Source organism: Vipera berus (assembly GCF_964194415.1).
Source record: "Vipera berus genome assembly, chromosome: 3".
In the NCBI taxonomy this organism is placed as follows: domain Eukaryota; kingdom Metazoa; phylum Chordata; class Lepidosauria; order Squamata; family Viperidae; genus Vipera; species Vipera berus.
In genome coordinates, this window is record NC_138204.1 from 70,873,900 (window position 1) to 70,889,050 (window position 15,151).

General features: G+C 35.4%; 1 protein-coding gene across 1 annotated transcript in view; it reads left to right on the forward strand.

Annotated features, from left to right (window-relative positions):
• The window catches only part of SGIP1 (SH3GL interacting endocytic adaptor 1), a gene marked incomplete at both ends in the record, with an annotated part of 128,204 nt that extends 117,059 nt beyond the window's left edge, over positions 1-11,145 (forward strand). The window contains 7 exons of the mRNA XM_081325489.1: positions 4,525-4,636; positions 5,753-5,908; positions 6,497-6,629; positions 6,781-6,983; positions 8,943-9,007; positions 9,955-10,119; positions 11,123-11,145. Of these exons, the coding sequence (XP_081181615.1) occupies positions 4,525-4,636; positions 5,753-5,908; positions 6,497-6,629; positions 6,781-6,983; positions 8,943-9,007; positions 9,955-10,119; positions 11,123-11,145 (857 nt within the window). The remainder of the gene's footprint in view (positions 1-4,524; positions 4,637-5,752; positions 5,909-6,496; positions 6,630-6,780; positions 6,984-8,942; positions 9,008-9,954; positions 10,120-11,122) is intronic.
• Between the last annotated feature and the right edge of the window lie 4,006 nt (positions 11,146-15,151).

The following is a 15,151-nucleotide window of genomic DNA, read 5'->3' on the forward strand; positions in this document are numbered from 1 at the left end:
TCATATGGTACCCAATATGCCAATAAGAACCGGGATCACCATAGCTGATTTATGCCATAATCTTTCAATTTCGATTTTCAGAGCTTATTACTTTGTGTTCTTCAATTCTTTGTCTTACAGTATATTCTACTATCCTCTGTTATTGCCACATCAATTTATCCACACTTTTTTCTTTCAACCAGAGTTATATCTGATGTATTGTAAGCTAAGACTGTACTTGAAAATCCCTGCTCATTGTCAACTTCTTTTTCAACTTAAAGTTCCCACCAATTTTTCATTACCGGTATATTATAATTTTTAGATGTCCCAATGAGTCAGTTTTGGCAACTGTATTATGTCATTGACTATAACCAGCTTGTGCCATCTTGCATGAGCTGAATATATGATCTACTATTTCATTTGCTTCTTTGCACAATCTGCATTTTTAATCATTCAGTTTTTCAGTTCTAGCCTTGATTGCATTAGTTCTAATAGCTTGCTCTTGCACAGCCAAAATGGACCCTTCGGTTTCTTTTTTTAATGTTCCAATTATAAGCTATTGCAGATTTTATCTTCATCTACTTTCCCCTTAATCTTTTAGGCAGAAATTGACCATGTAATGCATTTCCTTACCAGCATTTTGTTCAGGATTTTATTACACTATTTTGATATTCACTTTTTGTTCCCTGTACATTTAGTAACTTCCAGTGTTTAATTTGCCTCAGTGCTTGTTCTTACGTACAAACTTTTGTTCTATGATAGTTTGGATGATGGTGATGATGATGACAATGACGATGATGATATATACAACAAAAAAGATCTTTAGACTAGGTCTTTTTAAATGATTTGCATTCTAAGAGTTTGGGAAGAATAATTATTACTATTACTGTATTGTTAAAAGGGAACAAATAAGTTATTTTAAATTATTTCTTGATTTATGTTTATATGTATGTATGTAACTTTATTTATTTTAGAAGAATATCTAGAAAAATGTATTTACATTTTCCCTCTGATGGGGCATACAAATTGTAGGCAGGTAAGATGAAGGGCTTTCATTAAATTAGATATTTACAAACTGAGGAGTAGTAAAAAGTTACATGCATAATCCTCAAGGACAATCTGTGAGAAGGTGTGGAATAAGGTTTTGACTCAGCATGCCAAAAAATACCTATTTTGTGGGAACCTAGAACTCAGAAAACAGAATTTCCTAGAGAGGGATGGATAGAAGCGCTACAATGCTGCTTATCAATGTATTTAGAGAAGTAAATGACTGGGGTTTGCTTTAGTAAATGTTTTTTTAAAGAACATTATTTAAAGTAAATAAATATTTTGATCTGAGGACCGGTCCTTAAAACAGCCGATCTTCATTTATGGCTTTTGGCTTTCTTTGGCCATTGACAATGAGCAAATACATTACAATGAGTATCCAATATTTTTTTTAAGTATGCCTTGTCTGGTTAAGGCAAATCATTTTCAAAAGCACACGCTTGGAATATTCTTACTGACATAAGGTGCATACAAGTCACCAGATAGCTACCATTTATACAGTGACCACTTGAATTTACGGCTGCACTGAATCAATGGTAGCTATAGCAATCCTTGAAGTTAGAGCCACTGCAGCGTCTCTGCAATATGTGTGATTAAAATTTGGGTGCTTGGCAGCACCACTCACCTGTCTCTTCCCCCCCCCCCAGTCTGTTCCCTGCACTCCACCACCACCTATCCCTACTACTTCATACCCAGCAGCTTTTTTCTCCTGGTGCTGCTGAGGCAGGTCTGGCCAAAGCAGCTACTGCCGCTCCCTGACAAGGCCTCCTTGAAGCCTTGTGAAGGCCTCACAAAGGGCCTATGGCAGGGGTAGGCAACCTTGGCTCTTTTATAACTCGTGGACTTCAACACCCAGAATTCCTGCGTCAACTGACGCAGGAATTCTGGGAGTTGAAGTCCACGAGTCATAAAAGAGCCAAGGTTGTCTACCCCTGGCCTATGCAGAATGAGCAATCATACTTTATTCTTATAGGCATTCCCACAGACTTTCCTTTTTCCCCCCTTTTTTCCTTTTTTTTTTCTTGTTGAAATCTAAGGGATTTTTACACTTTTTAAAATTTGTTAATTAATTAAATACTGGGTTGAATCGTGAAGCTTTCTGAAATACTAAATGTGGTCTCTGCCTGCACAGAAAACACCTGCTCACAACTCGATAATATATTCAAGTCTGTTTCATTGCCATGCCAGTTTAATTGAACCCAGTCTAGAGAAAGCCTCCTCCTCCTCTAGTTTTAGTTCAAAGGTTAAAGTAAACAAAAACAGCTTTTTGCTGATCATATGTGTTATGTACTGAGGTTTGGTGAAACACCTATTCACTTGTATACTGAGAACTGTCAGTTCTCCAGCACTAGTACTGAGCTCTAACAGTTCAGGTGGGAACCAAAATAGCGGGAATAGTGGGTTCAATCTGATTGGTTGTATGATGGTATATAAAGAGTGCATGTACACCCTAAACCCCTCAGTACAGTTATGGTTATCAATAAAGGTGCTGTTACTCTGTACTCACATGCCTGGCATCTTTCCTGCTCATTCGAACCCGAAACACAACAATATGCAAGGATTTAAGATCCATAATAGGCTCTGAAAATAAATCTATACTTTTTCTGTCTGATTTGGTTTCTGCATCTGACCCTTATCCCCATGTACTCTTTGAAAGTTAAAATATATGTACCCTGCCAGAAGGAGCATGCTATTACTTAAGTATTAAAAATGATATTTGTACAGTTCTGTTAATGGAATGCTCACCTTTTGTCATTTGTAATTGTAATATCCAAAAAACCCACTATTTTTTCCCTTGCAATCGTTGATATCCTGGGAAGGGGAAGGGATCATTTGATCTTCAGTTTCTCACTATTCTAAATCAAATATAATAGAAAAATAATATGGATTATATCTGCATATACTGGCTACTAAGAAAATATGCAGTATCTATCTAGTGCTTCATTTATTTTATCTAAACTTTAGCTGCCAACAATTGCTTATAGTTTAGACACTATTACTATAAAGTTGCAAATTATGTATAATGCTTCTGATACATGTTCTTTTAGTATAATCCATACTTTAATCAGCCTTTTCCAAACCTGAAACCCTCCAGATATGCTAGGACTTCAGTTTCTAGACTTCTAGTTGACAATTGAATTATACCAGACAAGTAGGCAGTGGTGGGATTCAGCCAGTTCGCACCAGTTCAGCAGAACCGGTAGCTAATTTTTTGTTGCCCAGGGCCAAAACGGGCTTCCGGAAGCGGCATCCACATAGAAAACCACTTATTTACATATTTGAATCCCACCACTGCATGTAGGCACCTATGAGCTCTTTATGTCCCTCAACCTATTTCAGAGGTTCATAAAACAAAAATCTAACTGCACATCTCAAAGTTATTTCCACTGGAATATATTCTCCTTTTTTCAGAAAGCTCATATATTGAGTTTAGCCTTTAAACTGTTATTCTCCAGCCATTCTCCCATGTTTATGAACATCATAATCCTAGTCTTCTTTGGCTAATCATATTGAGCAACCAGCACACATTTATCCTTTAGGTTTTCTCTTGTTGACTTCCTCTTTTTTCCTTCATTTACATTGTCCTTTAAGCAACATTTGAGTACTTGCTATTATCAGTAGATTATTATGATCTTAAATTCAACTATCACTAGACTGCCATTATATAGATTCTCAAATGATTGGCCCAAATGGTCATGTTCTACTGTACAACCATGCAAAAAAAAAGCTGTTTTAATTTCAAGCAAACATTCCTCTTGTTTTGATGTTGTCTGAATTATATTGCTTTATTTGTTATATTGCTTAAAGAAATTTATAAATATTGTATATATTTGTAGACTGCTTTGGTGATAAAAACAAGTTTGCTTTTAGAGGTTCTTGCCAAACAACCATTCATTTAGTGACTGTTCATAGTTGCAACAGTGCTAAAAAATGTGGCTTACAATCAGACTTTGTACTTGTCACAGCATTCCCGCAGTTATGTGATTGTAATTTAGGCACCTGGGAATTGTTGCATATTTATGAAAGTCACAGCATCCTACAGTCGCATTTAAGATCTTCTCAACTGGCTTCTAACAAGTAAAGTCTGTGGGAAAGCCAGCAGGGAAAACCACAAGTGGTAGCCATGTGATGCCTTATATACATATGTATGTATACAGCATGTCTATATGTGTGTTATGTATATGTACACTTTTGAGAGCAGGCAACAGAATTTCATTTTTAATTTATGCCAGTATGCCCACAGTAAAAAAAATGTCAATAAAGGTTATCTATCTATCTATCTATCTATCTATCTATCTATCTATCTATCTATCTATCTATCTATCTTAATGATTTTACTGCTTAACAATGAATTTTCTGCTCCCTAGTATGGTTGTTAGTCAAGGACTACCTGTACAGTATTTTTCAAAGCCACCTCTATCTTTGTTTTAACATTGATCTGAAAGAAGTAAAAAAGTTTTAGTGAGAAAAAGAATGTCTGGCTTTCATTGGTTGCAGGCTCTTCCAGAGGACCCAGCCCCTTAACAATGGGTGCACAAGATACCCTCCCTGTAGCTGCAGCTTTCACTGAAACTGTTAATGCGTACTTCAAAGGAGCTGATCCTAACAAGTAAGCGTTGTACCCTTTCTTCTCTTCCTCTTCCCATTTAGTTGGCAATTCAGGATTGGATTTATACTACCCATTTCCTCTTGAATACCATTTGTTCGCAATATAGCAACAAATCTAGAGAAAATATTTCCTTTCATCAGACACATATGTTGGGGAATAATTGTGGAATGGCAATGGGACACAATTTTTTTTTTAAAAAAATGACAGTCCTTTAAATTATAGTTTCCAGGATTTAATTATATTCTTCTTAATGATACCCATTTTGTTAGACTTCTTAATATACCCCTTAATGACCAGTGATTAATGTGCCATTTAATTCTTCAAATATGCCTTAATATCTAGGGATGACAAATTAGGAACTAATGTACTTCCTCATGGTGATAATGAGCCGTAATGGAGATTTTCTCTTACCCTCGCCCCCCCCCCCCCGCAATGCTATCGTCTCCGGGAAACTTTCTGGAGCAAATTTCCAATGGGAAGGAGCAGGAAATAGAAGGGGAGACCAAGTCCCATGTTTCTCCTTCTATCTTCTGCCCTCAGAAGTACACTTAGTAAAATTCTATTCTATACAACTCCAGATTCAACCCAGAGATAAGTTTCCTTAATTTTGTACCACAATTTCAGAATCACTAAAACCAGCACAAATACATCCCAAGGCTAATTCAGGCCATATAATCTTTCATCTTTAGGACATATATCAGTTCTGTTCATGCAAAGATAGATATCATATAATTCAGAGGAACATAATAAATCAAAGAGTGTAGCTTTATGCATTTTTCCTAGCCACTGATCTTGCTTTCTAAAAATTGCTTTCTAAAACATTTTATTGTAATCATTTTTTAAAAATATGAAAATTGTGGGTATAACTTAGTTTGTAATTCTGACACATTTGAAGAACTTGCATTCTTTTTAATAGCATCGCAAATTCTTGAACACCATTTTTCATGTTTCCAAATGAGTGTATGATAGATTAATTCTATATGAATGCCTGAAGCGGGAGTAGAATATTCTGAAAATAAGAAACCAGACTATACATACGTATGTTTTGATTCAAAACTAGTTAGCTGTGCATAACTTGCTCTTTTTTCTCTGCTTGCCATTCTTTTGATTCTGAAGATGTATAGTAAAGATTACCGGAGAAATGGTGCTGTCATTTCCTGCGGGAATTACTAGACATTTTGCCAATAACCCTGCTCCAGCTGTTCTAACATTTCGTGTGACAAATTACAACAGATTGGAACATGTTTTGCCAAATCCTCAACTTCTTTGCTGGTAAATGTCATGATAATAAGGTGTTTTTTTACGGGAAATAGTAATTTTTGCAACTTTTGCCTAAGTCATGTTTATGGCTTATGTTGTTGATTTATTAATTGATTTTTAAATTGCACTGAAACTTTTTTTTCTGCTGTTCTTTGAAAAAGCTCCCAAACCAAACTGGCCCTGGTGTAATACTTAGGTTAGGTAAAAATCTAGTTTTTATAAAGCATGAACATGATTTCAAAACTCAGAAGAAAACCATCTCTTAATCCAAGAGATTGTGACATAGGTCCAGGGGTGGGATTCAGCCAGTTCGCACCACTTCAGCGGAACTGGTAGCTAATTTTTTGTTGCACAGGCCCAGAATGGACTTCCAGAAGTGGCATCTACACAGAGAACCGGTTGTTCACATATTTGAATCCCACCGCTGCATAAGTCCATAGGTGGTCTTTACTCCACTAGATCACACATTGTTAAGTTTATTTCCCCTAGCCTAAAGAGAAATTGTGCAGCTGGAATTAACTATGATTTTAATACAAAACTGACAAATATTTTATATTAATGAAAATGGCATTTGTAACCTCCTGTTTTAAATTAATGCAGTGACAGCACTCATGCTGATGCCAACACAAAGGAGTTCTGGGTAAACATGCCAAATTTGATGACTCATTTGAAGAAAGTGTCTGAACAGAAACCACAAGCAACATACTATAATGTGGATATGCTTAAGTACCAGGTATGAGGTCCTTTCTGATCTTGCAAAGTCTATAATCATAGTTTAATCATAAACCCATCAGATGTTCATTATGAAACATTTTTCTCACAATGTTTTCCTCTCTGTGTCTGATGGCTCATACAGATACTAAATGTTCTTTCTATCTTACAAGGTATCAACACAGGGTATTCAATCTACCCCACTGAATCTTGCAGTGAACTGGCGGTGTGAACCTACAAGCACAGATCTACGCATAGACTACAAGTATAATATAGAGGCAATGACTACACCAGTAGCTTTAAACAATGTGCAATTCCTTGTTCCTATTGATGGTGGAGTGACAAAACTACAAGCTGTGCTTCCACCTGCCATTTGGTATGAACCAGAGGTGTTCCTTAAATTCTTTCTTATTCCATCAGTGTACTTTTTTGGTAACTGAAGTTGAGTAAAACCTTTGGAGAGCCTGAAATAGCCTTGGCAAGCTATAGTCAATAAGAGCCATATGCTTATTAAAACTTTGTCACAACTTTGTCTATATAAGTATTTAGCATTTCAAGTATGATGAGAAAGAGCAAACGGCACTCAGAAGAAGCCATCTCTGTTTCTTTTGGGGGGTTATTTTTGTGTTTAAGATATTTCTGGTATTCTTATTTGTTTTTGTTTTTACAATTGGAAATGGCCAAGAGTCACTAGAAGTTGTATCGCATATACATTACATAAATTATTAATAAGGGCCTCAGACTTTGTGGAAGTGCAGTACCTCTCTCCAGTTTATTAGGGCAGCCATAGGCTTCTTCACAAATGTGTGTGGTGGGGAAATTGTCATGACTTCAGTTGAGTCAACTCCTTAAGGCAATTTTTAAACAGCCACTTCTTTCTTTTAGATTTGTGCAGAAGCCTCAAAGAAGACATGGTTGATTTAATGCAGTATTTTTCAAAGTAGTCTCAGGACCCCCTAGGAGTCCCCCCCAAGCCTCTCAAGGGCCTTCAATATCAAAGTTATTTGCCAGCCAATGTTGAAACATAATACAATATTAAAAATTCCATCAAACAATCATGAGAAAGGCAGTAATTGCATCGATTTTAATTTCTAGTTCAGTAAAAATATCAATAAATATAACACCTACAAACAAAAGCTCTTTTTAAGATTCTCCATAATTTGTAAATTTTGTCCCTGCTTTAGTTTATAGCTAGTAGTAACAGTGATGAGTCTTCTTTCAATGCCTCAACAAGGGAAAAACACATTGCCACAGGGGTCCCCAACATCCCAGTCCGTGGACCAGTATCGGGCCACGGCATGCCAGCAACCGATCCACACACAAAACCACACCCCCTCTGGTCCGCAGAAGAACCTTTCTCCACAGAACCGGTCCCAGTGCCCAAAAGGTTGCATTAGCAGACAGATTGCGGAGAGGGATTGTCAGAGTTGGAACAGAAAGGATTTTACCTATCTATCCATCTCTTTGCTTTTAGATTTCCCTTGGCAAATCTCACTGTACTCTTAATTGTAGGAACAGGTCTATTTTTGCTATGGTACTGTTTGTATCATGATTCAGATAGAAACATATATATCATTGATTCAGATATATGTACAGAATGCAAATGGGTAGGGAACTTCCTCAATTCTTAACTCAAAATTTTAGCATTAAACTTAAAATACAGGAAATATGTTGTATACAAGTGTAACATAATCATTTTAGAGCAGCGTCATCCCCCCCCCACCTTTTTGGTCACCAGGGACCGGTTCCACGGAGAGAGGCTTTTCTGTGGACCGGAGGGGGCGTAGGTTTTATGTGCTGCCTGCATCTGCAGATGGGGCTTTGCTTATTTGGGTGGACTGGTTTCTAGCATGCTGCGGACCAGTGCCGGTCCACAGACCGGGGATTGGAGACCCCTGTTTTAGAGCATGGCACAGTAAAGATTTCAAATTCAAAATGCTTTAAGTTTCAAATTAGTACTTCTGACCATTTTGGAAGTGCAGCATTTTAAAATAAAAAACAACTCTATTTTGAGTCTGAAACAAGACCATTTTAAGAAAAAAATACTTCCAGACTAGAACTTTCAACTTGAAAAAAGCTGCCTAGAGTAGCCCCCACAGAAAGATAGGTGGCAAATAAAGTTAAGAAATAAAAACACATCTCACATTCAAAACGATTTGCATAACCCTACTCTGTCCCCTTATTCAACAAAAAAATAACTGAAGGTGTGACATAAACAGAATTGAGTTAGATGGGCGATCGTTAATTTGCTTACTGTATATTCTAGAATGGAATATAGTTTTGCTAGAAATGTTCTTCAGTGTTCTCTATCTTGAGCATTTTTTTCATATTTTAGGAATACTGAACAACAAAGGATATTGTGGAGAATTCCTGATATTTCTCAAAAATCTGAAAATGGAGGTAACCATACTAGTTTATATTCCTAGTAAAACTTTCTTCCCTTTCACCATTCTTTGATCAATCACCCATATCTTTTCAAGGTTGAATTACATATTCAACTAGAAATAGACTGGAATAGAAAGCATATAAAATATATGATGCATATAAATAATACAAACAATGTTGTTATATAATTCAATTATCTTTGTAACACCAAATTAACATTATTGTGAATGTTAAAGGAAAATGGAGCCCTAACTGAACAAGCCAATATTATGTGAGTACCTAAATAGATACACAAATTTTTTTTCATTGAATTACACTTATCTTAACAGGAGATATATTTAATATTTTTGAACCACGGACTGATTCCATGATACCAAACACTTTGTCTTGTTCCAAAGTTTTCAAACATAGCTAAATTTACCACAACAGTAACTTCTTTGTTTGTAAACTTTAATACATTGTTAGATGTAATTAAAACACCTTGTAATAGTTATACTAATACAGGAGTTTTAGTTTCATCCAGTGCCTCTGGGACAAATTGTGAATTCCAACAAATACAGTAGGTTGATTGAAAGGTCTCCAAACTTGGCCTTCTGGCTGGGGGTATTCCTGGATTGAAGTCTACAAGTCTTAAAATTGCTAAGTTTGGAGATCCTAGGTTAATTAAATACCTTGCCATTTTGCAATTTAGCGTAGTTTAAATTCCTCAACTAGTGGCTCAAATGGCTTAAAACCTAATTTGCAATAAACTAATTTAAAGCTTGAATACTTTAACTTATCCATGCCTTTAAAAAAGTTTATTTTCAAAGTTATCTCAGGGCATACGTTGTCATGTGAAAAGACTAGGATGCAGTCCAAACCTTATGTTACACCAGTATTTTGCTAATGGGCTTTCTATAGTCTAGGCACAAGACTGCATTGTTTTCTATATTAATGTACTTTGATGAATTTTCTATCTGAAGGGGTGGGTTCCTTGCTTGCACGATTCCAGTTATCTGATGGACCAAGTAAACCTTCACCCCTGGTTGTGCAGTTCACTAGCGAAGGGAGCACTCTGTCCAGCTGTGATATTGAGCTTGTTGGAGCTGGGTATCGTTTTTCACTTATCAAAAAGAGATTTGCAGCAGGTAAGGAAAAGCTAAATTCTATTTTCCTACAGTAATATTAATGATAATTATAAGCCTATCTCAGATTCTTGGGAAAGATTCGATAGGAAAAATGCCAAATTCAGTCTAAACATCTGACTGTGTAACCAACAATAATAATTAATAATGGAAATGTGTATCAACAAAAATAATTGGATTATTATATGTGATAAGTATGGTTTCAGTGCCATTTGCACCTAGTCATCCAGGTGTTAGAAGGTGCCTGGTCATATTTACCAAGAATTTCAAACTCCACTGAACTGTACATGTGCAGGCAAAAAAATACAACTTCTGTTTCTTGGTTATTTTTCCATATGTCTGCTCCTGCACTTTATCTCAGTCTGTTAAGTAGATGAAGAAGACAGCTAAAGATTGAAGAACATGATAGCGTTTAAAGTTGGTTGATTATATGTTTCAACCACAGTCAGTAGTTTAATATATTGACTTTATATAATTTGCTGAATCAGGAAGCAGACCAATGTTCTCCACTGTAGTTCCAGTTGTATATGAACTAGAACTTTGTCAACTTCAGCACATAGGAAGGATACCATGTGGAGAAATTATTTACGTCACATCTTGACAATTTTTATTTAAGAGATTTATGAGTGCTAAAAATGTACCTTTTTTTACAGTCTTTTTTGCTTGATATGTATCCCCCTCCCTACCCTGCAGTGGATATATATGATCTGTTTTTCTAGTTTTTGATTCTTTCTTTTCTAAAGCGTAAGATGTCCAGAAACATCTGGAGTTGTATAGCCTCCAATAAATAAATAAATGCATCTATACTTCTTCCTCTCGCATCACAAAATTGTACAATGAAGTTCATGTTTCATAATGGTGTCATCAACTTATTTAGGTCTCACTTTGATTCTCATAATTTAACTGGTACTATATTTAGTTGATAACAGTGAGTTTATAAAAATAAATCTAGGCATTACAAATGTCATTAACTTTCCTTTTTACATGCCTTTAATTATTTTTACAGGAAAGTACCTGGCAGATAACTAACCGAAGTATATGCAAGTATGTTGAAAATCCATATAGCTGAGGACTGTGTGGTTGGATGGCTTTTATATGCTGTTGAGGGGAAACTAACTGAATCCTGAATTCAGGACATTTCTGTTGAAAGCATCAGCAATTCAACATTTCTCTCTCAGAAAATGCCATGTTGATCAGTCCTACAGTATTTACTTCTAGATGTAATATTGTTCATGTTTTAAATTGTAATTATTGTATTTGTAAATTGTACTCATTCTAGTAAGGCTGTATTTTGGCAGTTAGACACTTGAGTTTTAGCATTTTATCGTTCAAGAAATGGGTGTAATTTAAACTGTGATATATAAATTTAATAGTAGTAATGTTGAATGAGACAAGCTTTGGGAGGCTGATGCATTTTGTTAATGTATACAATTTGAACACAATGCTAGCTGTGAGAAAAGGAGTGCCTCAAAAAGAACGTCAAAATTAGCTCACCTGCAAATTCGTTATTTTTTTCTGTTCATAGCATATATCATACAAACATAGTTACATAAATAAACAGATATGTCTTTTAAGTATTTAATTGGTTTAACTTCAGAACATCTCAGAATAAAATGTTGAGGTGATTATGGGTACAAATGTAGTTTTTCACTTTAAACATTCCCATCATGTCTGAAGTAAGTTTAAAAGGGGGGAGGGAAATTTTTGGATAACTGTTAGAACCTGCGGCTGAGATAAAGCTTGTACTGAGATAGCTGTTGCTTTTTGTTAGTCTAACATGAGTGAACACGAAGATAAAGGAAGAGCACAAAGGTTTAGAAATATTTCTGCTATGCAAGCTTCATGCGGCCTTCCTCATCCTGGTACCTTGCAGATATGCTGAACATCAGCTGCCGTGTGAGCACCAGTTTGGGAAAGCTGGCATAAAACAAGGAAGGAAAGCACAGAAAAGGCAGCAAGGCTCTTCCCACTATTTTCACTAAACATGGTGCAAGGGAAAGCTGACTAACAAATAACGAGTGATGAAGAGAAATCCTGTGGTGGTGGTGGTTTTATTTTTTACCTGAGCAAGCCTCTGATTTCATGGAGCTGCTTGTTTACAGGACAATTTGCATGCCAAAAACTGGCTCTGACCAACATTGTGTTCTTCAGCTAGATTTTAACTTATTTGTAGGGAAACAAGAACTTCAAAGAAAAGTTTGTGTGTGTGTGTTGTGTGTGTCTCATGCACACACATTACACAGATGTCATCCATACATATCAAGATTTGTAGCTTGGCCGATCTGTATTTGAAAGCTAAAAAAGGAAAGAAAGAAGCCATTTGAACAGCACAGAACAGGTGACAAAATAATTGCTGAATTTTTGTTTCTGTTACTTAAATACCAGGATATTCTACTTCAAAAAGAGTTCAAGTTTCTAGTCAGTGTTAAATTTCTTAGGGTCTGAAAAAAGCAAAAGATTTGATTCTCCATTGCTAACATACTAGATGTGTACAAATGTTGCACATCTATCTAATTAAATGGTAGCTGAATTGTAGCTGAATCCAGTACGGATAAGGAATACTATATGAGAAGTCATTGTAAAGAGGTGCAGAGTATCTATTCTGCTATTTTCTGTGCTTACGACTAGTATTTTTATAAACTGTGGTCTAACTAGGTTGGCATCCAACTGTCTCACTTGCATGTGAAAATAACTGTGCTTGACAAGCAGCTATGTCTGCATTAAAACAAGCAGACAAAATTAAAGGCTCTATCTGGACATGAATATATTTGTTTATCATCAAGTATGAAAAATATATATCTTGCAGTGATAGAAACTAAAATTCCACATCCATCAACTACCTTGTTTTGTTAGTTCCTTTTGGTATGAGTCTTGTATTTGAAAACTATAGAGTTAATTTTATGGTAAATATACAATCCAAAATAATGTGTCCCCCGCTTAAGCTTCACTGGCTTCTCTATCTCACTGATAAATATGATAAAAATTGATTTTTGCTAGAGCTCCTCATGGCTTGAAATGGAAAAGTTATCTTTGTGTTTATACTTTGCATCAGTGCTTTTTTGGTAAAAGAAAAAGGTGCCGGAACTCACACATGTCATACAACCCGCCTTGCCTACCCTACAAGGTTCCATCCAAAAAAGGTGCTGGAACTCCGTTCTGAGCGTTCTATGAGAAAAAAAGCCCTGCTTTGCATTCATATAAATTTTACCATGTTTGCTCTTTCCTGTGAAATTGGGCTATTACCAGCATTTGTTACTCAGTATCGCAAAAGCTCAACAAAGGGAAGCACATTTCTGCTTGCTTAATGAATAGAGAATTTTTCCAGTCTGGAATTGTTTTGCTTTTGTTTCACAATGCATACCAGTTACCAGGTAATTGGGTCTCTATTGGCCATTTCAGATATCTGTGCATTTCCTAATTAGTGCCAACAGAAATTTCATGTATTCTGATTTGAACTAAAAACTAAAAACCATTTACTTGTAAGTAGTTTTGCAAATGTGGAAAACCCTTTCCCTTCATTTTTCAAAACTATAACATTAAAGCTAATAAAGGAGACTGAAAATCTTTAAACTCTTCATTGATAAATATGAAATGAAAAATCAGTTTAAATTAAAATAATTTGCTGTGTTTGAAAGATAAAGATTAGCTCAGAAAGATTACATGGATTCAAAAAAAGTTATTAGAAACAACATTACAGATATTTTTTTTGCAATGAACTGGAATATAGGCCTTAGATTGCATCTAAAATAATAGCATCCAGCAAAAAAATAAAATATCATTGTTTTAACAATTTAGTCACCAGAGATACATTTACTGGCATTTCTTTTGAAGGTCTTGATTTACTCCTGAAAATAGAAAAATACTTATTGAATCTTTAGCCAATTACACAATTCTGTTTTTTTTACCAGATTTAATACCAAAAAAACCCTCTTACCTGAGCTTGATTTATATACCGGTTTAATCTCAAATAACTACAGTCTTTTTTGTTGTTGATTCCTGCTTCCTTAGTACAATTAAAATTATTAATTAGGATTACTAAAAATGTGAATAATGTAATGTAAGGCGGGTTCTTTTTTAAAATTCTGCTTGCAGTTTGTTTCTGAGCTTATTTACCAAAAATAAACCTTAAAGTAGAAATTTAGCTTAGCTCAGCCTTCCCCAACTTGGGGCTGTTCAAAGGTCCATTCCACAGAATTCCTAACCAGCATGGTTTGTAGCTAAACTGCCAAGGCATCCTGAAAGTAGCTATTGTATGTATCAGCCTTTAATGTCTGGGAAATAAATTATTAAGCAGAGAAAAAGACACAGTTAAAAGTTTGTTATAAAATCATTATTCCTTAGTAACAATATAACATTGGACAAAAACATTGCTCTTGCTCTGGGATACTACTTGTTCGTTAAAAGCATCCTTCTCCTAGTTTTAAGTGAGCAAAGCTAGGGATTAAATGGGAACATTTTACTCCTGACGCTCATTAATCTAGCCATGACTACAGGATATTATTCTAACATAAAGTCTTACTCAGATCTATACAACTAGGAAGGACTTTGTAAAACATTTTAACCCAAATCAGGTTATAATTACAGTTTTGTATCCACCTTGATATTTCATAGCTAGAAACAAAATAAAAAAATAGCTGTAAGTGAGAATTAACAGGGTAAGTATACAGATATATGAATTCTGTGCTGCAGCTGGATGAATCTTCTTTATAAAAAGCATATTCAAGAAATCCTGCTTCATAAAAGAAAAGAAAATCAAACATTTAGCATGCCTTTTAAGCAAGCTACAATGAGAAGCAATTGCCTGTATGGTGTGCAAGGCTTGTCAAATGGATTGTGTCATCATTATAGCTGTAAGCAGAGCCATATTCCTATGCACACTTATTCAGAAGAAAGTCTTATAGCATCTGTGATGAGACTGTCTGCAAATATCCATAGGATCAGGCTCAGGATTGCTATGTATAGAGGAAATTATTATTTAAAAATATTTCTATACAAAATAGATATTTTGTTTCTTTGAAAAGCCAAGCCATTTAAA